Source organism: Brassica napus, chromosome C4 (assembly GCF_020379485.1).
Source record: "Brassica napus cultivar Da-Ae chromosome C4, Da-Ae, whole genome shotgun sequence".
Classification (NCBI taxonomy): Eukaryota; Viridiplantae; Streptophyta; class Magnoliopsida; order Brassicales; family Brassicaceae; genus Brassica; species Brassica napus.
Genome location: NC_063447.1, coordinates 36,530,181 through 36,552,809, shown reverse-complemented (window position 1 = coordinate 36,552,809; position 22,629 = coordinate 36,530,181). Strand labels below are relative to the sequence as shown.

Genomic DNA, 22,629 nt, shown 5'->3' with positions numbered 1-22,629 from the left:
TTTTGAAAAGGTGTGTATCTGGACAACCATTTTGCTTATCTTTTTTTTTGTATTTTAAACACATGGAACATTTGTTTTGTCCAAAAAAAAAACATCATTTCTAGGATCTAGATTAACCAAAATTACATGAGAGCTCTTTGGACGTTCATTATCATTCTTCTTGTCCAAGAGGTTGTTAAGTTTTGATAGCTAACCAATTCTATGGCAATTTTTAAACTTAAGAGGTGTTTGTTTCCTAATGCAATGACTTCTCGGTGAGTTTCTTGTCTCAAGATCTAAAGATTCAAGATTGGACCTGTATCAGGTCTAATGGTGGTATACTCGAGTAATGTTCATCTTTACTTCTGTCTTCTTTACAGTTCTCTTTAAAAAAAAATGATCTTCTTTACAGCTTATGATATGCTAATAGCATGTTTAATTTCCAGACTAAGATTTTGAGAATGTCAAGAGGTAACTTTGTAATCAGGAACTGCTTTTAGTATTTCCATTTATCAAAGCACGTTATAATACTAAAAGCCTAATATGTTCAACATATAGGGTGTCCACGTCGTTTAAAAAAATTAGGAAATCAGAGAGTTATAAATGGCCACGTCATTCCAGCTTTTATTCGAGAAAGGCGATACTAGGTCATTAGTCTGGATTTCTAATATTTTGCAGTGGCCCAGTTTAAACCCATCTTCCAAAAATCCTGTGGGTAGCCGACAAAAATCCATCAACTCTTCAGTTTTTTTATTGTTTCATCTCTCTGTAAATCTACGTTATCATCGCCACTCCTTTCCACTTCCCTTGGTTTCTCCTCATTTTTAATACTTTCATCGAATCTTACAGTTGAACAAAATCTACAATTGAAGATTATGGCCATGAACCCTGTTAGAACCACCAGAAAGTCTCCTGTTCACCCTGTACTCTTAACTCTTCTAATTCTTTCTTGATCAGAATCTCATATGTTTCTTCATCTTTTTTTTTGTTATTGTGGATTGAATTTCGCCTTTTTTTTACATTTAAAAAACACTATTTATCTGCAGTGATGTTGCAAGAAAACTTTTGTGTTTTGGCTAAGAATACTGTTGACAGAATTTAACCACTAATCTTCGTTTGCAGGAACAGAGACTTAATCAGAAAAAGTTCGAGACGCAGTTTTGGAGCAGCGAACAAACTGTGAATCAAGCAAGGAAACTCCGCATAGGACATATCAAATACATCTTACCTCAATTTGAATGTGCTTTGCTGCTCACTGTCTCAATATTTCCTAAACCTTGCTCATACTATGTGGCTTAATACTTTTCTATGAAAGGAAAAAGACGCTTCTGCGGTGGTGTTAGGCCACCGACGCAGCAGGATATAAGCAAAGGTGTTCCAGCCAGTGGATCCAACAATGATAATGAACCGTCGGTTGTGGTTCCCAATCAGGTTAATTCAAAGTTAATTTCATTAGTGTTGCTGTTAGTTTGTCTTTGGGTCCTTGATTAAACAATGATTTTGACTTAGTTGTTTTGTTGTATGTTTAATTGTGGTGTTCTGTCCCAATCTCCCAAAGAATTGTTGTTCGAAGAGTTGAATTCAAACAGCCTTTAAGAGAAAGTAGCAGGATTTTTCCTGAGAAAAGTTATACAATCTGTGGGTCTTTTCTTATATGTTGGCATAATATGCAGGTGAAACTCTGGACACGAAGAAGAGGACGATTCATGTAAGCGATTGATAAGCTTGGTGAAGTCTTCATTTGCTGAGCTGGCATTGAGGAGATACTCTATTTGCTTCAGAGACTTTGCAGTTGAACAAAGAATCAAGTATAAAAGCACATGATCGTCCTTTCGGAAAGATAGCTTTGGATTTAAAATTGAGTCGCGAGACTTGAGTGGAGAGCAGCTGGGTTAAGCCAGTGTTCTTGAGGAGATTGTGCTCGGGTTAAGCTGACGCATCTCAACGGTTCGAGATCCAAAGTGTAGTTCTTATCTCATTGATTCAATAAAGTGTTTGGAGTGTTGTGATTGAGTTGTTACAAGAGAATCGATAGGTAAAACTCTATCAATTGGTGCGGTGAGCGGTTCGACCGCTGCGACGGTGACGGTGAGTTTGGATCGTGTGGCTCGAATCAAACGCGAGAAGTCGGAACATCGCGTTGGTGCTTTGGCTGATTCCAACGTTCGGGTGAAGTGTTGACTCCGACGGTGAGAGGATCGAAGAATCAAGTGGCGTCTGGATCGGAATCAATGGGACTGTATTGACGTGTGAGACAGAAGCTATCACACCTGTGAAGAAGACTGAGACGATGGAAAAACAGAGATCACATCCTTTTGTTTGTATTCCAATGTTTAAGCAAGTGGAGCAAGCACAACGTCAGGGACTTCAGGTGCGAGAATCATGTGGAGAGAAAGAATTGATTTCAACACATACTGTGGTTCAGATTGAAGCGCTCCAAAGAGAGGTCAAGAGTCCATTTTCACCAGAAGTGGTGTTAGGGAAGGAAGCATGTCCTAAGATTGATCCGGAGACAGCTTTGAATAAATTTCATTGCGCACACGAGCCGTCTGAGGACAGGTATCCAGAGATCAGATGTACTAAAAAGCACAATAAGTGTTTCAAATCTTGGAAATTCAAGTTTAAAAGGAGGAACATGGGAAAGGAGAGACAAAAGAAGCATGTCCAGTACACTGCATCTCAGGAAGAACATCGAGGGTGCTGGCTGCAAAGGAGAAAGGAGAAACAATTCTTGAAGTCTTGCCAGTGGAAGTATAAATCTGAGATGACAAAACTCACACTACACGATCAGTTTCTATGTTTCGAAATGGTGAATTCAGAAAGAGTTGATTGGCTACAGAATATAACGAGCCCATTGTTGTTGAAGTATAAGGTTCAAATGGGTTGCACACATGTGAAGAAAAACAAGGGAATGTGTTATGTTCTTAAGAATTCTTCGGATGCTTTGGTGAGTATTTCCGGTAAAGGTGATGCTGGTCTGATTAAGAGATCTGATGTTAGTCTGAGAAATAAAGAGATGGGGGTTTCTCGAGGGACTTTATGCTCTCGACGTCAGTTCCTTGCGAGAAGAACTGATCACACAGTTCAGAAGGAACGACACCACCAGGAAAAATTGTATGTGGCTGGGTCATTCAAGTTTACACAGAGGTCGTATGCACCTGAGAAGTTAAACGATTTGCCATTGAATCAACTTGGCTGTTACTTTGCTGTGGTTGTTAAGGAAGATTATTTTGCTGTGTCGTGTTGGGGTCAAAATCGGTCACGACGGAATCAATGTCTGAAAGTCCGTAAAAATCGGCATGAACGTTTTTACGAAAAATAATTCTTCGGAAAAGATTTATTCTTACGAAGAGCCCTGCGGAAGAAACACGAGACATCGGAGAAAAGCTCAAAAAAGGTCGCACGGTCGCTACGTATCGACTGAGCGTCTGTCCCGGCCGGACGCTACGTAGCGACCGAGCGTCCGTCCCACTCGGTCGCTACGTAGCGAACGAGCGTGCATTCCGTTCGGTCGCTACGTAGCGACCGAGCTCTTCCGAAACGTCGATACGACACGAATCCATGCATTCTCGTCTACCCTTCGATGCTGTCTCCCGAAGACCGTAGCGAACCCATTTCATGTTTTCCGCCATTCGAAGTCATCAATCAAACTTTACGATAAAAACCGCGGAAAGTTTGTTTTTATCGAAAGAAGTCGTAATAAACGCTTCAAGTCGAAAGACAGCCCAAAGGGACCTAAGGCATGACTCGAAACCCACCTTACGATTTCTTAACCAGCAGCCCGTAAACCGTGGGACGGTTTAGCTTGGTTCACAAAGAAAGATAAATATCAAGTTTCCGCAGATAAATACGAAATTTTGAAGATAATTACGAAGATTGGGAAAAATGGAATATCTTTAGGCTATGACGGCTTATGGGCAGAAGGGGAAAAGCGTAAACCGACCTAGGAGCGAGTATATAAGGAGTCCTAGGCGAGAGGCATGAGAGACAACTTTTTAGACTCAGAACTCTCGGCACTTAGAAACTCTGAGGCATTATTCTCGACATGCTCTGTTTCCATGACTGGCACCCGATTACCAGACAAACGTGCACAAGCAGTTCGATCTCTTGGTTCACTCTTGAACTACGTTCGGCTTGATCCTCGAAAGGGGTACGTAGGCAGCCTTTCATAAGGTTCAGTCTGAAATCAATCAAAAACCTTTTCTGTATTTTCTTCGTCTTTTGTTATCGAGCTGCGAGTCAACTAGGTTTGAGCTTTTAGGCCGCTAGAACTAGGTAACTCGCTGACAGCCTTTGAGGCCAAAGCTTTTATGATCTCTTGTAATGATCGCAACTCTCTCACGCGGACTCGAAATAAGATCTACTGTTTTCTCTAAACTCGTTTGTTATCTTTTCATGATTTCCGCATATATTTGGTCACTTGCCGTTGGCTCTCGCAGAGATCCGGAACCTCTGGGAAATTAGGGTTTTCCTAGTTTCCTAATTTAAACGTAAATCGACAGTGCGAATTTCGGTTCTCACATGTGGCATTGCTGGAAAGAAAGAAAAAGACTGTAAGTCAGGGGGATGGGTTGTATGCAGCTACAAAGTTGGCTTGACATTGAGATACATATCTTTGTGGCTGACGAGCTAAGTGATGACATGGGCAGTGTGGAGATGCGACAACACGAGCTAAAAGAGCTTATGGCGAGTGATGTTACGTTCCAACTGAAACATAAGTGGAGGTTTCAGCAGTTACAACCATTTGCTGTTAAAGTTACTGAGTCCGAAGACCAATTTTATGATCTCATGCTTCATAGGGGCACACTGAATAGTGAAGCGGACACACTGGGCTTACTCTCGCTGTGTTACATGGGTACAGTGGTCCATTTTTACTTGGGATCATATCAAAAGTTTTCAGAGATACAGAGACCACATCTACTTCAGAAGCTGCACAGTGGATTCATTGTGTTGCGGCAGGACAATGTGTGCTTCAGAGTTTTGGTTCTGTTGGGTCTGTCATTAGCTCGGACTATACTACAAAGAGTTCACAACATTTGGCACCGATGGAGAAGCAAGAATTGGTGGTTTAAGTTCAAAAACAAAGCAGTGCTATACATAGAAGCTTGGGGTCAAGCTTCTTTTCAAAGGTGGGGGTATTGATAAGCTTGGTGAAGTCTTCATTTGCTGAGCTGGCATTGAGGAGATACTCTATTTGCTTCAGAGACTTTGCAGTTGAACAAAGATTCAGAGCATTATACGCAATTCTACAATAAAGACAACTATGAAGGTTTAAAATTGGAACTTGGAAGCATACACCTTTGAAAGTTCTTTTATGAACAATCATCGTCTTCTCTTATGTAACTAATATTTTGTTTACAAACTTTTGCCTAGAGTTTGAACATAAAATCCTCATAAAGTATATTGGTTAATATTTTACTTTTAGAAAACATTTCTAGGCATTGTGTGATGTATCTTGAGTTGATTCTATTTCTCTATAGAAACAAATCAAATAATGATTGTTTTATGTAACTAATTCTGCATTATTTGCACAAACTTTCTATATAAGTATTTTACTTAATTATTTTAATGTTATTATATTATTTGAAAACTATTTAACATTAAAATTTAGGCTTTTCAACATGTCCATGACGACAATTTAATTTCTTCTTTATAAAGTTATAGATCAGAATATGGTGTAGATTATGTTGATTTACAAATGTACAGTTCAAATCTTCTTCTTTTTGTGACTAAATACATCCAAAATGTAAAGTTATATTCACCACTATTTTACCGTATGTAGTGTATATTTTTTTGACTTATAAATGTAAAAACAAAATCTAAAGTTCACCATAGTATTTGAAATTGTTGCATTTTCATTATACAGTTTAAATTTTGGGATTTTAATTGCTGGATACATTGTGGTTATTCAATAGTTAAAACTGTAAATGTTAAATATTCTAAAAGATTTTTTTTAAATTACTTTTACAAAGATGATCAATTAGTCTTTTTGAACTTTTTTTGGATTTAATTCTCATAGAAATATCAAACTAATAATATTTAATCTATCAGTTACTTACCGATTTATAAGACGACTTAATGTTTATAAAAGTTATTTATTTAAAAATCCTCAAATCTTTCCAAATTAATGTACACATTCATATCATTTATATTTAACATTTAAGTTCACAACACCGATCTTCTGGGGTAATAATATCGTCATCTTCCCAAACAAAATAAATTAAAATAGTCAATTAATTACACAAGCTAAAGCAAATATAGTTAAAAAAATAGCATGATGCAATAAATTAATCGCCACAGTCCATAAACTGAAAAAAACATAGAGTTAGTTGCTTTAAAACAGATGCATGCAAAACATAAAATTTATATTTCTAACTTATGTTACATCTTATATGAAACTATATTATAGACCAACGATTGTAAAGATTTTTCACTATGAGACAACCAAGTATATCTATTTTGGGAACTGAAAAACAGAAACAATTGGAAATATGAAGTTGCCGAAAAACATTATCCGTTAAATATAAATGTAAAAATAACAACTTAAAATGTAATGCCTTTTATTTACAAGGAAATTAATGCTCGCTTTGTCAGCGGCGACGCAATTTTATTTTAAGAACGCATTAAACACCAATATAATCCAGAGGATGATCTTTTAAAAAATCCAACTGAAATTAAGATTTCAAAGTTTAACAAACTGTTGTATTCTGAACTCAGTTTTGGTATTTTGGCAAACTTATAAAATACAATCTTTGTACAATTTAAAAAGGAACAAACTAAAGCTACATGCAACATTTAAGCAACCAAAATTAGTACATGTCATCTCCCATCTCTTAATTTATGTTAAATGATAGGAAATTAAGATTGTATTAAAGCCAATTATCCGCGCGTAGCGCGGAAGACGATAAAAGAGTTTTACAAAATAAAATACCTATGAAAAGAAAAATAGCCTTGTTTCATGGAACATACTTAAGTAGCCTCATAAGTTTTGAACGGAAGAAAGGTTTAACTCAATGGAACATTATCTCCTTTTGAGCTTAATGAGAAAGATGAGATTCATGTTTTACTGATATCTGATACTTACCAAGCATTTATCAGTTGGTGTGGTATGTGGCAAGTATACCACTGGACATTCGATGTTGCTCCGTTTCACCATGCCAACATGAGTATCTCCATGGATGTTTTCAGCATAATACAGAAGGAATGACATTTCAAAGATTAAAAATTTGCAAGAATTACTTATATTTAAGAAGGAAATTAATCAGTGATGAAAGATTAAAATATCGAGCTTAGGAAGATCATATCCTTGCACCAAAAGAAAAGAAAGCACCAGCTTGGGATGAAGCCCTTCTGAAAAATCACAGGCGTACTATATTTTTACTTGCTACAATATTCAAATGAAACAAACATTCTTTGGCACCAATAACGCAAGAAGAGAAATCTAACTTACATCCCATCAAGAAGGTTCAAATTTTTTAGGATCCGGGTAAACTTCAGGGTCCATGTGGAAATTCCTAAATCATGTCAAAACTTTTCAACCTTCGAATAAAGCAAAAGGTGAATTTAGAAAAGTGTTTTGTGTTTCACATAACTCGTGTATTTGGATTATATCATAGGTTGAAACCATTTTATGTACTCACCTTCATTTTGACGTCAGTATTTGCTTCCGGAAAAGTGAGAATGTTTGACCCAAAGTGTCTCATCAACAGCCTAGTGGAAGAAACACAACTCTTTTGTGATACAAACTCTGTTGTGATAAGCTCATATGAGACTACAATATCTTACCTGCGACAAGAACTTTGTCTTGTAACGTCGAACCTTTTTTCCCTTAGGTATATTGTAAGATCATCGCTTGTTTGCCCTATGCAAAACCCCAATTACAATGACTCAATCTAGAAAAGAAAGTATAGATAAAGGGCCTGTTCGTTTCAGCATTTTTCATCTCTATCCAGATGATTCATTTGTATGATCTATCCAAATGATCCATTCAGATTTTTGTGACTGTTTGTTTGTCCATTCAAATAGCTCATCTAGATGAATCATCTAAATGGATCTTATGTTTGTTTGTTTATTTTTATTTCCATCTAAATGAGTTTAGTAAATAAATTACCAAAATACCCTTGTGTTGATTTAATCATATGTTAAAATTATACTACAATAATAACTTCTAATAAACCAAAAAAATTGATAAACAAATTTGAAAAAAAAACTTAAAGTTTCAAACTAAAAAGAGTATTAATAATAAACCGACTGTAACTTCGGTTTTGGCGGAAAACGAGATTTTTCGGTTTTGACAGGAAAACGAGATTTTTCGATTTTGACAGGAAAACGAGATTTTTCGATTTTGGCGGGAAAATACAATTTTTGATTTTGGCGAGAAAACGCATTTTTGGCGGGAAAACACATTTTTGCGGTTTTGGCGGGAAAACGAGATTTTTCGGTTTAAGCAGGAAAACACGTTTTTCGGTTTTGGCAGGAAAATGAGATTTTTCGGTTTTGGGGGAAAACGAAATTTTTCGGTTTTTGCGAAAAATGACAAATTTCAGTTTTGGCGAGAAAACACGTTTTGTGGTTTGGTGGGTAAACACGTTTTTTTGCGGTTTTGGCGGAGAAGCAAGATTTTTGGTTTGGCGGGAAAGCACGGTTTTCGGTTTTGGTGGGAAAATGAAATTTTTTTGGTTTTGGCGGGAAAATGAATTTTTTTGGTTTTGGCTGGGTTTTGGCGGGAAAGCAAGATTTTTCGGTTTTAGCAGGAAAACGACAATTTTCGGTTTTGGCGAGAAAACACGTTTTACGGTTTTGGCGGAAAAACACTTTTTTGCAGTTTTGGCGGGAAAACACGTTTTTGCGGTTTTGGCATGAAAACACATTTTTCGGGTTTCGTGGAAAATGTGTTTTGGCGGGAAAATACGTTTGGCAGTTTTCGCGGGAAGACACGTTTTCACGATTTTCGCCGGAAAATGCGTTTTGGCGTGAAAACATGTTTTACGGTTTTCCATGTTTTACGGTTTTCAGGAGAAAACGTGTTTTGCAGTTTTGACGGGAAATGCATTTTGATGAGAAAACACATTTTGCGGTTTTGGCGGGAAAACACGTTATGGCGGGAAAACACGTTTTGTGGTTTTCGCGGAAAACTTGTTTTGTGTTTGGCTGAAAAGTCTTTTTGGGGTTTTGGCGTGAAAACGCGTTTTTGTGATTTTGGCATTAAAACACGTTTTTGTAATTTTGTCCGGAAATGCGTTTTTAGGGTTTTGACGTGAAAAATTCGTTTTTAGATTTTCGCGGAAAAATGCGTTTTTGTGGTTTTGTCTTTTTTCGTGTATGACAAAATAATATTATGTTTAGGTTTGTAATTTGTAAATTACATCAAGGGTATAATAGACATTATACCATATTGAATGAACCATCTCCATCCAAATGGTTCAAATTGGTTCAGCTGAATGAACTTTAAAATGAACCTAAATTTTTGAAAGTCATCCTGATGATCCATCAGGAAGAGTTGCACTTTTAGTGCCTAAACAAACAAAACTCTCATCTCCATCCAGATGAGCCATCTGGATGGAGAAACGAACATGCCCAAACAATAAGGAACATAATTTACCTTTTGTCTTTATAGAATCTCAGGGTGCCATGTTGGAGGAAGTGTTAATATCTTCTGCTACCGTGAGACTGAAACAAATATATAAGATTCAAGACCCATTGAGAGAAAAAGAACAAATATCAGAAACACGCTACCAACGCCGTCTCAGTACACCGCATGAGCGCATCAAAAGTATCAAGAACACTTGCCATAGTTTCACAAATGTTACACTTGCCAACAACCGTGCAAGTTCCACAAATAACAGTAGGAATCATAACGGTAGAGCCAGTGAGCAAATCCATTCCCACAGAGACTTGGCTTCGCGCAGTTGCCACATTTCCAGAAAATCCAGAGACTGAAACAAACACCAACAAACATATAAGAGTCAAGATCCATCGAGAGAAAGATAACTAATATCAAAAATTTACAGGAAATAAAACTTATGTTGACACAAGAAAAGACAAGATTGCTTAATTGACTAAACAAAGATTCATCTTTTGTAATGTAAAACTAGATTTTGATCCGCGCTTGGAAAGAGCAGATATTTTTTTGTTGACCGTTTGATAAAATTTGAATGAATTTGTAAAGTTTTATTAGAAATAAATAATTTAAAAGTTGTTATATTATAATGTTTCAGTTTTAAACAGTATTTTCATATCCGATCTAGACTTATGGCCAAACCGATAGATCCAATGACCCGTATATAGTCTGGTTTGGATTTAATGAAACAAACTATTGTAAAAATACGGTAAAAATCCAAAAACCCGCTATTAATCCGCAACTGATGCCGGTTGATCCGATATAAAACATAAAAAAATAAAAAAATTGATTAAATTACTCATATACTTTTTAACATTACATAAATTGAATAAACTATAATTCCTTCGACTTCGATGAATTTTTTCAATATGTTATTCGGAGAATATGAAAATAGTGGTAGGAAAAAATCAGTTGATATGACACTATTAGTTTCTTTATTAATCACCTATTATAAGTTTATATTTTTATTTATTTTGGATTTTTATGATAATTTTAAGATATTTTTGAATGCTCAAAATTTTAAGTTACTTATTTTATGAAATATTAAAATAGTTAGCGGATCTATAAGTGGTCAAATTTGGTATAACAATTTTGGGTAACACATTTTTTTGTACGTACACACTAATTTTGGAATGATAATATATATGATATTATTTATAAATTTATTCTAGTATAATTTTTCAATTGCAGTATATTGTTGATAAGGTTATTTTCGAATTAAAGCTATACCTATCATAATTTATCTTCACGAGTTAATAACATAGTGTACTTTTATATTATATTGAATTGGTAGTATAAATAATAGTGTTTTTCATTGCAAGATTGGTTAAAATTCCCTATATATTAACCATGTAGCATTACAACATGTTTTCGTAAGCCACGTGTCATCACTATGATGATTCTTAGAATCCTTAGAAAAATAAGTCGGTCCACATAAATATAAAATATGTTTTTTATTAAACTAACTATCAAATTGATTAGTAGTGTACAAAATAATATTCTCAATTATTTCCTTAAATAAAAGCTATGGAATTACCTAATATAATTAACATATATATGACAATTAATGATTATGAATAATACATATTTGATAAAAAAAAAATTATCCTCTCTCTTTTGTGTTTAATATTATATTATTAAAAAAATTAAACAATCACATTAAGCATATAATTAGAAAAAAGATTTTTCATATATGTTATATTTTGAATTTTTTAAAACGACTATAAATTATTAAAAAATGTAAAAGCTTCACACTGAAAATGTTGTGATCAATGGTTTAACTATTTTTGTTCAAACAAGATACAAATGATCATAAATCATATGAATATTAGTCTCATTAATAGATATTCATATTATATATATTAATATCATTTATATTAAATTATACACTATATAAAAATATATAAATATGTTAATTTAAAAGTTTACATTGTAAAATTATTGAGATATGAATGTTTTAATTTTGAAATTTGTATCGATAAATCTCAGGTTAAAAGTTTTGTGATTAACGGTTTAATTTTTGTTACATCAAACATGCAAATGTTAATAAAATCTTATGAGCAGAAAGTGTCAATAATAAATATGTATATTAAAATATACTATATATATATATATCACTATCACTAAAGTTTAATTGTATACCATAAAGTAAATAAAATGATTGTTTTTATTTATTTTCCAAAAACATGATTCTAAATAAACAAAAGTTATTGGTTTTGATTTATGTGCTTACTCTAATGTATATAATTTTATTTATACAAATTATTTTTTAAATAGGTGGTTTCTAATATGTTATTTGTTCATGACAATCCCATAAATACACTTCTTCAAATCGAAATAATTTTTAATATTGAAAGCACTATATATATTATTTCATTCAGACTAAATATTTTAGTTTTGATTTTTATTCCTAAAAAGCTTTAATGAAATATTATGACAAGACTCCCTTTGAGTTTGTTCAAAAAAATGAGAGATTTGATCATTCGTCTAATAATTGTTTCTCCCTAATACTTTATCAAGCTATTATAATTGTAAGAATAAGAGATTTGAACTATTTATTATGTTTTCTAGTTTATCTGTAATAAATCTAATAAATCAAACAGTTCTTAGTTTATACATATGTTACATACACTAGAATGATAAAGTATTATATATATTTTTATCAGTATACTTTTAAGTAACTAAAACTCAATAGCGTAGGTTAATAAAATAAGTAATTTGTTTTGTCGTTCTAAAATTCGATGATTTTTAGACCGAACTGGTGAATATACTAGACATGCATTTATATTTTGAATATGCACTTATATTCTATAACAACTTGATATATTAGATATGAATACTAATTTTTGAATTGAGTTTGCCGGTGATTTTCTTCAAAAATTTGATTCTTAGATATGTATCTGGAGTGAAACTAATTTTTATGGATGTCCATCTTTTTAAATTGACACTTATGTAATTCACCGAATTCACAGAAAAAAGTTTAAAAAGAAAAAAAACAAAACTCATATCATTGAAACAGAAACGAGAAAAAAACACAATTTTATAGAGGTAGAAAATAAAATCACTTATGAAGAGTCAATAGTAAGCAAATCGAGGGCAGAAAACCTAATCTTTTTTATCATTTTATAATTGATGTTGCCTATCTGGTTTTTATGCATATGAAGTATTAAAAATAATTAAAATGAGATGTAATACATTAACTCTTCAACAACGATAATACATTTAAGAGACCAACATTTGTATTCGTCATTTTACAATCGATAAAGATTGTAAAGTTGCAAAATGTTAAAACCTTTTAATGAACACAAATTAGTATAAACTTTCTCTTCGCATGTGCGCGGATTATCATCTAGTATCATACTCCCTCTCTTCTCAAAAAGATGTATGTTCTGGAAAAAAATTGTTTCAAAAAGATACATTTTTTACTTTTTCAATGTATGATTTTATGAAAAATTGTAAGTTTCAAAAAAATTAATGGTGTTTATTGAATTTCTATTTGGTAAAAGTTATGAAAAATTGTTATTCACAAAAAACAATGCATATTTAATGAGTTTTCTTAAGATAAGTGAAAAGTCTAGAATATGCATATTTTAAAAACAGAGGGAGTAGTGTTTACATAGACCAAAATATTGAGTTTTTAGAATTTTGAACATATCAGCATACTAATATATGAGTGTGTGGGGTTTGTTTAATATTTTTAAAGATAGTGTACGACACCTTGTTCTCGTATATGGAATATCTTTAGCAATCTTAATATTTACGTAACCGTTAAGCAAATAAAAAAGGGTGAAATATAAGTTCCGACCCTTTGAAGGAATTTTACGTAACCGTTTAAAAAATGTGGCCTAATAAATAAAAGTATTGGCTAAATGATTGTTAGAGAAATATAAGGTAAGTTCAAAGCTTTATTAGTTAATGAAATTGTGCAACAACTTTGTTTATATAGATTTTTGAAAATGATTCTTTTTTACTAGTATAGATTTGGAATTTTGAACATATCAGCGTACTAATATATATATGAGTATGGTTTTTTTTTCAAAATATTTTTAAATATAGTGTATGATACCTTGTTCTCGTAGATGGAATATTTGTATCAATTTAATATTTTACATAACCGTTTAGCAAATGAAAAGGGTGAAATAAAAGTTCCGACACTTTGAAGGGATTTTAGTAACCGTTTAAAAAATGTGGCCTAATAAATAAAAGTATTGACCAAATGATTGTTAGAAAAGTATAAGATAACTTATTGTTAGTCGAAATTTACGGTAAGATCAAAATATTATTAGCTAGTGAAAGGATGCAACAACTTTGTTTAAGTAGATTTTTTAGAATGATCATCTTTTAATAGTATAGATACGATAAATATCTGTAAGTTTAAAACATATATAGAGAATATATGATAAGTATTCAGGTTGATATTGTTATAAATATAATGACATAATAGCTTGCTAATTAAATTCATTTTATTTACATGAAACATGAAAGTTCAAATATTTGACACATTTATATGAGACTTGCAAAAGAAAAATATCCGCGTTTTAAAAATGTGGGTCACATTCTAGTGTATACCTATATTTAAAGTTTTGAAAACTACAGTTTTTCAAAAGTGATAAGAAACTTATATCCAGATATAGTATTATTATTATTGTTTAATATTAAAATAATATATATTTGATATATGATACAATGTCATGGTTTCATGTATACCTTCGTATAGGGGTGAGCACTTTACCCGATATCTGAAGCCACACCCGAACCTGATCCGAAAAACCTGAACCGAAATCTGAACCGAAGTAGCAAAATATCCGAAGGGGTATTGAATTAGGAGAGATTGGATATCCAAACCCGAACGGGTATCCGAAGATAACTGAACATATGTATAATTAACCATATATTTCTAGTTTACATCTCTCATTTTATATAAAATATTTATATTGATACTATACATACTTTAAGTTCATATGATATACATAGAATTACCAAGAAAATGATTTGCTACTCACTTAAAATGCATGTCAAACTTTTTATTTCAATAATTAACAAAAAGTTACATCCAAAATTTAAAAACAATAACCAAATTAATGTTTTTTTTAGTTTCAAAATTTTATGTTCAAATCTATTAACCATTCAATCTATCAAAATAAAAAAATTAGTTAAGTGAAAGTTATATTTTTTAATACAAGAAATTTGAGAAATGAAAATTTTTTAAAAAAATTTCAAAATCTAAATATCCGAACCCGATCCGAAATAACCGAACCCGAACTAAAAATACTCGAACCCGACCCAAAGTACAGAAATACCCGTACGGGTTCTATACCTCTATACCCGAAAATCCGAAATACCCGACCCGAGCCCGAACGGGTACCCGAACGACCACCCTACCTTTGTAGATCGTTGCAATAGCCAGAGAGAAAAATTCTTTCATATCAGCATCAAAGCATGTGAATTTCAGAATTGGTGAAATTAATAAATTTTTTGGATGTATGTGTTTATATATTTACTCTATTCTGACAAATTCGATGCATCCCAATTCATTGTCGAAAGGTTGATATTGAGTTGGTGTTCATGAACAAATTAACGGTTTGATATATATATTCGTTTTTCTATTATACGGAAGTATCAGGGCCTCCACCTTAAAGGTGGGTCCGGAGTAGCCACATGTTTGCAGCTTACGTTATCGGTCCACGTGTCAGTCTCATGTTTGCGATGTCAAAATGTTAATTCTCCAGTGGTCAATCGGAATCGAAGCCGGGATCGTATCGGGTCCGAAGGCCCCTCAGAACAAATTAATGATTTGATATTTCACTGCTTGGTATTTCAGTAAACTGGTCTGAGATTTTCGGGTCCACACTATGTAGGTTAAGCATTCCAAACATGCATAAAGAACTTGCTTTAATGTCTATGGGATATAGAGGTGGAAGATCTATCCGTAATGAGACACATCAAACAATATAATAGATCATTGCACTGTATAAATGATATACTTTTGATCTTCTGAATCAGGGTAAAAGCATAACGCTATGGAACTTGTTTAGGTGTTCTTTCAATAGATGTAATAATAATCATGATAAGAAAACATGTGTTGAAATTGTTGGAACTCGTTTTCAACGAGATGGTTTAAGACCATTTTCGGTAAAGTTTTCGGGCGAAGACGTTCGTCGGAATAACCGTGGACACTTTGAAATAGTGTAACCACATGTCAAAATCAGAGTTGGTTTTGAATGAGAAATGGAGGTCCAAAGTGAATGTCTTACAAAGCTTGTAAAGTCTTAAATTTGGCTAAGTATAAAATTAGCAAATATATCACTTTGGATATTTGGGTTTGAATTTGGATTTAAATTTATTAGATATTATGTCTGATAAGGTTAATTCATATTCATGGTTATCTTTTATATTTGTTTAAATATAAAAATGTGAACCCATTGCAAAATATATTATTAACTTTGATTTTATCAAAATTAGTAATAATGTTCTTTTGCTTGAAAGTTACATAGTCGTAGTCAATGGAAATAATTTTTTTTTTTTAAAGGGGTGCAACACGAGGACTTTCCGGGAGGTCATCCATCCTAGTACTACTCTCGTCCAAGCACGCAATGGAAATAAATTTTCATTATGATATGTAACTTAAATTCCCCATAATTACACATCTTACGTTTTGTTGTGGTTTTGAAAGAATGAAATCATAACATAAAGTTTTGTATTAAACGTATGAATGGTGTCCTCATTTTCCCTCTTCCTATATAAATGCTTCCAAGCATTTGGGACGGAGAAGATCAACACAACACAAAATGTTCTCCCATATTGAAAAGTCATTTTTTTTTTCTTTTTAATTTTTTTGTGTCAAAGAGTGCAACACAAAATTAGGTTCGATAGATTCTGATTTTCAATGACGGTAAACATAAACAATGCTGCAGTTGTATCGTGGGAATCTGAGCGCTATGAAACCGTCACACTACAGGGCATTTAAAGATTTAAGGAAAGAGATTAATCATCTCGATTCTGCAATTCTTCTTTATTCTTGTATTTCGATATTGTAATTTTAATTTATTTTCTTATTATTATTTACAAATATCAGTTGTCTTATGGTAGTAAAATAAGGTTCCTACAGAAACTTCTACAGCTCTAGATGTTAGTTAGAAAAAGAGACGATCTCAACCAGATTAAAAGACGAGAATATACAAAATCAAATTATACCCAAGAACATTGGTGATAAAGTAATACAAACCTATAAAGATACAAAAATGGGAAATGAGAAACTAAACAAATGTATACTTAGGTACATGAAGTATATATTATGCACGACAAGATCTCTCAACTTTACGATGTTATATAGTTAACATCACGAGTTTAATTTCATTCATCCAAAAAATTATGTGTCGGAGACCGTTTCAATATCTCGTTTCATCAATTGAAATGTTACATACCTGACGGTAATTTACCTAAATTAGATTTTGATCCGTGTTTTAAAAGCGTAAAAATATTTTTTAACAAAATCTAAAAGCGTAAATTTTTTATTTAGTGTATTTGAAAAAAATATTATTGTATTATTTTTATTTTTATTAAATATAAAAAATATAAGATATTATTTAAAATAGTTTTTAATTCTTTTAATCTGTTTTGGCATGAACTTTTAATAAAATTTATTTAATTCGTTTGATTAACTGTGTGATATATACTTATTTGATAAAAACAAATTATTATAAAACTTCTTTGATGTCAATTTATTGACTTTAATATTATATTTGTTTAATATGAAATTATTAAGTTAATGAATTATTTTATATATTTTTTCATAAACAAAAATTCAATTCATTTAAACTTAGTAAAACTTTCACATTAGATTCCTATTCTTTGATTATTTTTATTCTTAAAAGTATATAATTTCTAATTATATACGCAAGATTATGTTTGGTTTAAGTTGACATCACATAAGTTTTAAGCAAATAAAATGTTAAAGTTAATAAATTGACAGAAAATAAGTTTCATAATTAAAAAATTATCAAAGAAGTATATATCACACAATTAATCAAACGAATTACATTTTTTTTTATTAAAAGTTCATAACAAATAGATTAATATAATTAAAAAACAAAACAGATTAATAAACATAAAAATAATATAATTATATAGTTTTAAAATACACTAAAATAAAAAAGGTTAAAACACAAAAATAAAAATGTTAAAACATTACTTATTAAAAGTTCATAACAAAACAGATTAATGAAACTAAAAATAATACAATTATATAGTTTTTAAATACACTAAAATAAAAATGTTAAAATACTACTTATAAAAAATATTGATTTTGTAAATTAGATTTTGTTAAAAATATTCTTACGTTTTGAAAATGTGGGTCAAAATCTAAGTGTGATTAAATTATAGTCAGGTCGATCATACTTTAGTTGTTGAAAAAATATATTTAAACGATCTCTAACATCCGCATCAGTTTATGTTGTCATGCATAAGATATACTTCGTGTGACTAAGTATATATTAGTTTAGTTTACAAGGTTAGCTATGTGATGGCCAATACTTCATGTAGTGAGCAATCATTTTTCCATTATTTGATGATCGCTATTCGTCCGAATTCAGTTGTAAGAACTCAATTAAAGCCCTCGTTGGAAAAAAAAAGACATTAAAAAAAATAAACACGTCACTCGAGTAGTTAAAAGCCGTGTTCGAAAACACGGGCGAGTTGACGATTACTAGGACGCGTATACGGTGAGCGGAGCATGGCCGTGGCGAAAAGGGTCTGATCGGGTGCTCTGTGCGGTAAGGCGAATTGTTTCCGCGTATCCAGTGTATTTGTGAAACGCGGGCGCCTAGATCCAAAACGTTTTACGCAATTAAGCCCAAGATCCTTTGGTCTGAATCCTAATCGAAAGCATTTGTCACGAAATCAAGAGAAAAAGTGAGAGGTGGAGACAAAATCCAAAGGGGATTGAGATCTCGTTCTAAACAAAATAAAGTTGAATCTTGTTCCTGCATCGTCTATTTTTTTCTGTTTCACGAAACCGAGGAAGAAGAAGACTTATTTACAAGTCTACCATTCACTAAAACAAAAGAAATATTAAAAAAAAAATTAACGTAACACTGTTCAAACTCTAAGAGCATAATTATCCCTCGATCCTTAAGGGGGTTTTTAGTGATTATTTAATATTTTAACTCTACTTAAGTGGGGTTAAGGATTGTTGTTAAGAAACTATCATTTTTAGCGGTCCAATGGGAGTTTTTTAATTAAGGTTTCTAATTTTTTTTTTTAAAGATAAAATTTATTTATTAAAAAACATATTAAAAGATAACATTTAAAACATAGATTTAAAAAAGAAAAAATAAAAATAAAGGCTAGTACAATAATCGAGAATATTTTGAAAGAAACTTTTCAAACTCAGTTCTTGTCTTCATCACGTCCAAATTTACTCCACAAATGTTCAACCAAATCAGCTTTGAGCTGTTGATGCATTTGTCTATCACGAATTCTAGTTCGAACACCCATCATATTAGTGATATTTGAAGGTATATCTGTAGAATACGTGAGATCGACCTGTGAAGTTCCGGTGTCTTGTTCTGGTTGGAACTCTGAAACATTAAAATGACTGTATCCATCTCGTTCGTCTTCTACTATCATATTATGGAGTATGATACATGCTCCCATAATCCTCCAAATTTTGTCTTTATCCCAAAAAAGTGCTGGATTTTTAACAATGGCCAAACGAGCTTGCAATACTCCAAAAGCACGCTCGACATCTTTTCGGACAGCTTCTTGATATTGAGCAAATAAAGTCGCTTTCAGACCTTGTGGTATTGAAATAGATTGGATAAAAATTGTCCATTTCGGATAAATACTATCGGTGAGATAGTAAGCCATATGATACTCTCTTCCATTGACAGAGTAAGTAACTTGCGGAGCTTGACCTTATATAATGTCATCAAAAACAGGTGAGCGATCAAGAACATTGATATCATTTAAGGTACCTGGAGGTCCAAAAAACGCATGCCATATCCAAAGATCATACGAAGCGACCGCCTCTAAAAAGATTGTGGGTTTCCCCGAACCACGTGAATATTATCCTTTCCAAGCGGTGGGACAATTCTTTCACTCCCAATGCATACAATTGATGCTTCCTATCATCCCGGGAAATCCACGTTGCTCACCAATATAAAGTAGACGTTGAAGATCAGCCGGTGTTGGTCTTCTTAGATACTCATCGTCGAATAAATTTATTACTCCTTCTACAAAATGTTCCACACATGCTCGAGCGGTAGTTTCACCAAGGCGGAGGTATTCGTCAACAACATCAGCCGCAGAACCATAGGCCAAAACACGAATGGCGGCTGTACACTTTTGAAGTGCAGAGAGACTAAGCCTTCCGAGAGCATCTTCTTTTTTCGAAAGTATTCAACTTCATTGGAGAGTCCATGAACAATACGCATGAACAATGACCTGTTCATTCTAAATCGTCGTCGGAAGAGATTTTCAGGATATGTCGGAGTTTCACTGAAATAATTTTTCCATAAACGTGCATCGCCTTCTTCACGATTCCGTTCGATATGGACTCGTTTTTTTCTTTTTTTTCTTCCGACTTCTCGATCACACTCAATGGATAAATTTTCAAACGTTTGATCGAAATATTGATCAAACGTTTCATCATCAACTCCCTCTCCCTCAAAAGTGTTATGTGATGAAGAAGCCATATTTGTGATGAAGAGATGGAAAGTTTTTTAAAAAAAAATAGTTTCAAGGAGAGACTTTCGGAGAAAAAAACTTAGTAAAGAATGAAACTTTGGGAGAGAAGGAGAAGAAGCAACGATTTATTCTTTTGTAGTTGGTGAGAAGAAGAGAAGAGGAATTTCTGATTCAAATGCTTCGTGAATGAACCTTTTATATAACAAAAGACATAACATATTACACTCGTGACTATAGGAAAACAACAACCTAGAAAAAGCAAAGATAATATTTACATAATAAGACACACTCGTGACTTTGAGAAGCCCACATACACAGCTCGTGACACAAACAAACAAACTTCTCTTCATATCTCTGCATGCTCTTGTGACTGAACGTGCATCTTGTGTCCACTTGTGACACAAACAGACACTCTCTTCATTTCTCTGCACAAAGAAACAGAAACACATCACACACAATTATTAAAACGTGAAACATAAAGACATACAACACATAACATGAAACAGAGAACAGAAGAAACTTTTTTATAATTATACAAGAACAGAGACTCATACATTTTTCAGCTTGAACTAACATACATAATTAGGGCAACTTAAAGACAACATGAAACCTTGATGACAAACAGAACATGAAACCTAGAAAAACAGAACAAGTGGCACTAATTACTAAGCATCTCCGTTAGTAACTTCTGCTTTAGAGCTTTTTCAGCTTCAGAAAGTGAATCTTTTTTGGAAATGAGACTGTCAAGCAAAGACATCTTCGAAACTCTCTCCTTAACCGCCAAATCTTTCTCCTTAACTGCCAAATCTTTCTCCTTAATAGAACACATGGTCTGAAAGTGAGTGACAGCCTGGTGATCCGCTATACTTCTCTTACCAGATGCTCCTTTCCCAGCCTTGACACCAGGAGGACGGTTCGTTGGTTGATCTCCGAGATTGGAAGTTGCTTGAGAGCTTTCAGATTGTGCTCCATCGTCATACTTTCTCTTCTTTCCGCTTCCATCAATCTTGGAACTAGCAATTTCACACCATTTCTGGTCATTCCTTAGCTCCTCCCAAGCATGGTGAAGATTAAATTTAATCTTGTGATCATTGTAGAAGATTTCGTGTGCAAGTTTAACAGTATCAGCCTCGTTCTGGCCACTTGTTTTCTGCCTTGTTGCAGCCGCATAAGCTCCACAAAACTTGCACACAAGATCATTCATCTTCTGCCACTTTTGCTTGCACTGAATGGCCTCTTGGGTTTCACCTCTTTTCACCTTCGGACTTGCTGCAAAGTACACTGCAATGCGCTGCCAGAATGCACATGCTTTCTGCTCATTGCCCACCACAGGGTCTTTGCTCGTGTTTAGCCATGCGCTAATGAGCACAAGATCATCAGTGACTGTCCATTTCTTTCTTTCTCTACGCGCTATCGTTGAGACTTCACAGAAGCTTGAAGTTTGCCTAGGGAGTTGTGATGATCTATGTGAAAAACTTGCATACGGATAGGTTTCAGGAAAGTCAGTATTTTGTTAACTGTTCAACAGATCAACAAAATTGGATGTCTGACTAAATGGATTACTAGAATCCATATCCTAGTATGTGAGAGAAGAGAGGAAGCAGAAGAAATGGGTTTCAAGATGAAAAGAAAGAGAGAAATAAGCGGTTTAAATACATGAAAAAAGGAGAGGAAAAGAGGAGAGGAAGCAGAAGAAATATGTTTCAAGATGAAAGAAAGAGAGAAACAAGCGGTTTAAATACAGGAGAAGAGAAGAAGATCGTCTTAATACAGGAAAATAGAAGAAGACTTGAGAGCTTTCATTTTAGTTGAGTAGAGATGATTAGACATGTATCTAACAAATTTATTATCTACCACACAGTCATAACACGCTTTCATCAGAGTTAAACTACCTAACAGAAGCATTCATCACACCCATTAATCGGAAGCATTCATCACAACCATAACCTAACTCTAACCAGCATTTATTATCCTAATAACTATGCAGAGGAAAGCAATTAAGAAAAAAGCAGGAAGTAGCACACTTACCTAACCTAAAGTCTCAAGTAGTCAGATCATTCTGATCTTTGCGTCCTCACTCTGATCTTTGCCTCCTCACATGATTCATCTATGCAAACCAAGTCAAACCAAGTAACCAATAAACTGATAGAACGATACTATAGTCAGAAATCAAATTGTTTGACAAATCAGAAAATGATCTAAAGAGATTTCAGACAACTCTACACGACACTTAAGTTCCAGTCTGATCTTCAGTACTAGTTTCAAGATTAACTAACAATCTCATTGTATCCTCATGACTTTTTAACTAAACATTTAAAAAGCCTACAAATTTCGATCAAAGGCTA

General features: G+C 33.1%; 2 protein-coding genes across 4 annotated transcripts; one reads left to right on the top strand and one right to left on the bottom strand.

Moving 5' to 3' along the window:
- The first annotated feature begins 626 nt into the window (after positions 1-626).
- Positions 627-3,952, top strand: LOC111213212. 3 transcript variants are annotated; one of them, XM_022714899.2, is made up of 4 exons: positions 627-902; positions 1,102-1,219; positions 1,295-1,410; positions 1,653-3,952. In XM_022714899.2, exon 4 carries the CDS (start codon positions 2,270-2,272, stop codon positions 3,299-3,301), a length of 1,032 nt encoding a protein of 343 aa, XP_022570620.1. In that variant the 5' UTR covers positions 627-902; positions 1,102-1,219; positions 1,295-1,410; positions 1,653-2,269; the 3' UTR covers positions 3,302-3,952. The 3 variants fall into 3 exon arrangements, with proteins under 3 accessions (XP_022570620.1, XP_048610853.1, XP_048610852.1); XM_048754896.1 differs by having other exon boundaries at positions 627-886; positions 1,102-1,410; XM_048754895.1 differs by having other exon boundaries at positions 1,102-1,410.
- Positions 3,953-9,699: 5,747 nt separating this feature from the next.
- LOC125586044 (glutathione S-transferase T3-like) lies at positions 9,700-22,202 on the bottom strand. The gene is made up of 3 exons (XM_048755831.1): positions 22,177-22,202; positions 20,951-21,747; positions 9,700-9,914 (listed from the first exon to the last, which is right to left on the bottom strand). The coding sequence occupies exons 1-3, from the start codon at positions 22,200-22,202 to the stop codon at positions 9,700-9,702; spliced, it is 1,038 nt and encodes a 345-aa protein (XP_048611788.1).
- Between the last annotated feature and the right edge of the window lie 427 nt (positions 22,203-22,629).

Bases quoted from the DNA above. Each gene is read 5' to 3' on its own strand.
- LOC125586044 (XM_048755831.1), bottom strand. From the start codon at position 22,202: ATGGGTGTGATGAATGCTTCTGTTAG. The intron at 21,748-22,176 runs GTAGTTTAACTC...TTTTTCACATAG, and splicing joins GTGATGAATGCTTCTGTTAG to ATCATCACAACTCCCTAGGC. The intron at 9,915-20,950 runs GTAATTAGTGCC...TGTTTGTTTCAG, and splicing joins GTTACTAACGGAGATGCTTA to TCTCTGGATTTTCTGGAAAT.
- LOC111213212 (XM_048754896.1), top strand. From the start codon at position 2,270: ATGGAAAAACAGAGATCACATCCTTTTGTTTGTATTCCAATGTTTAAG.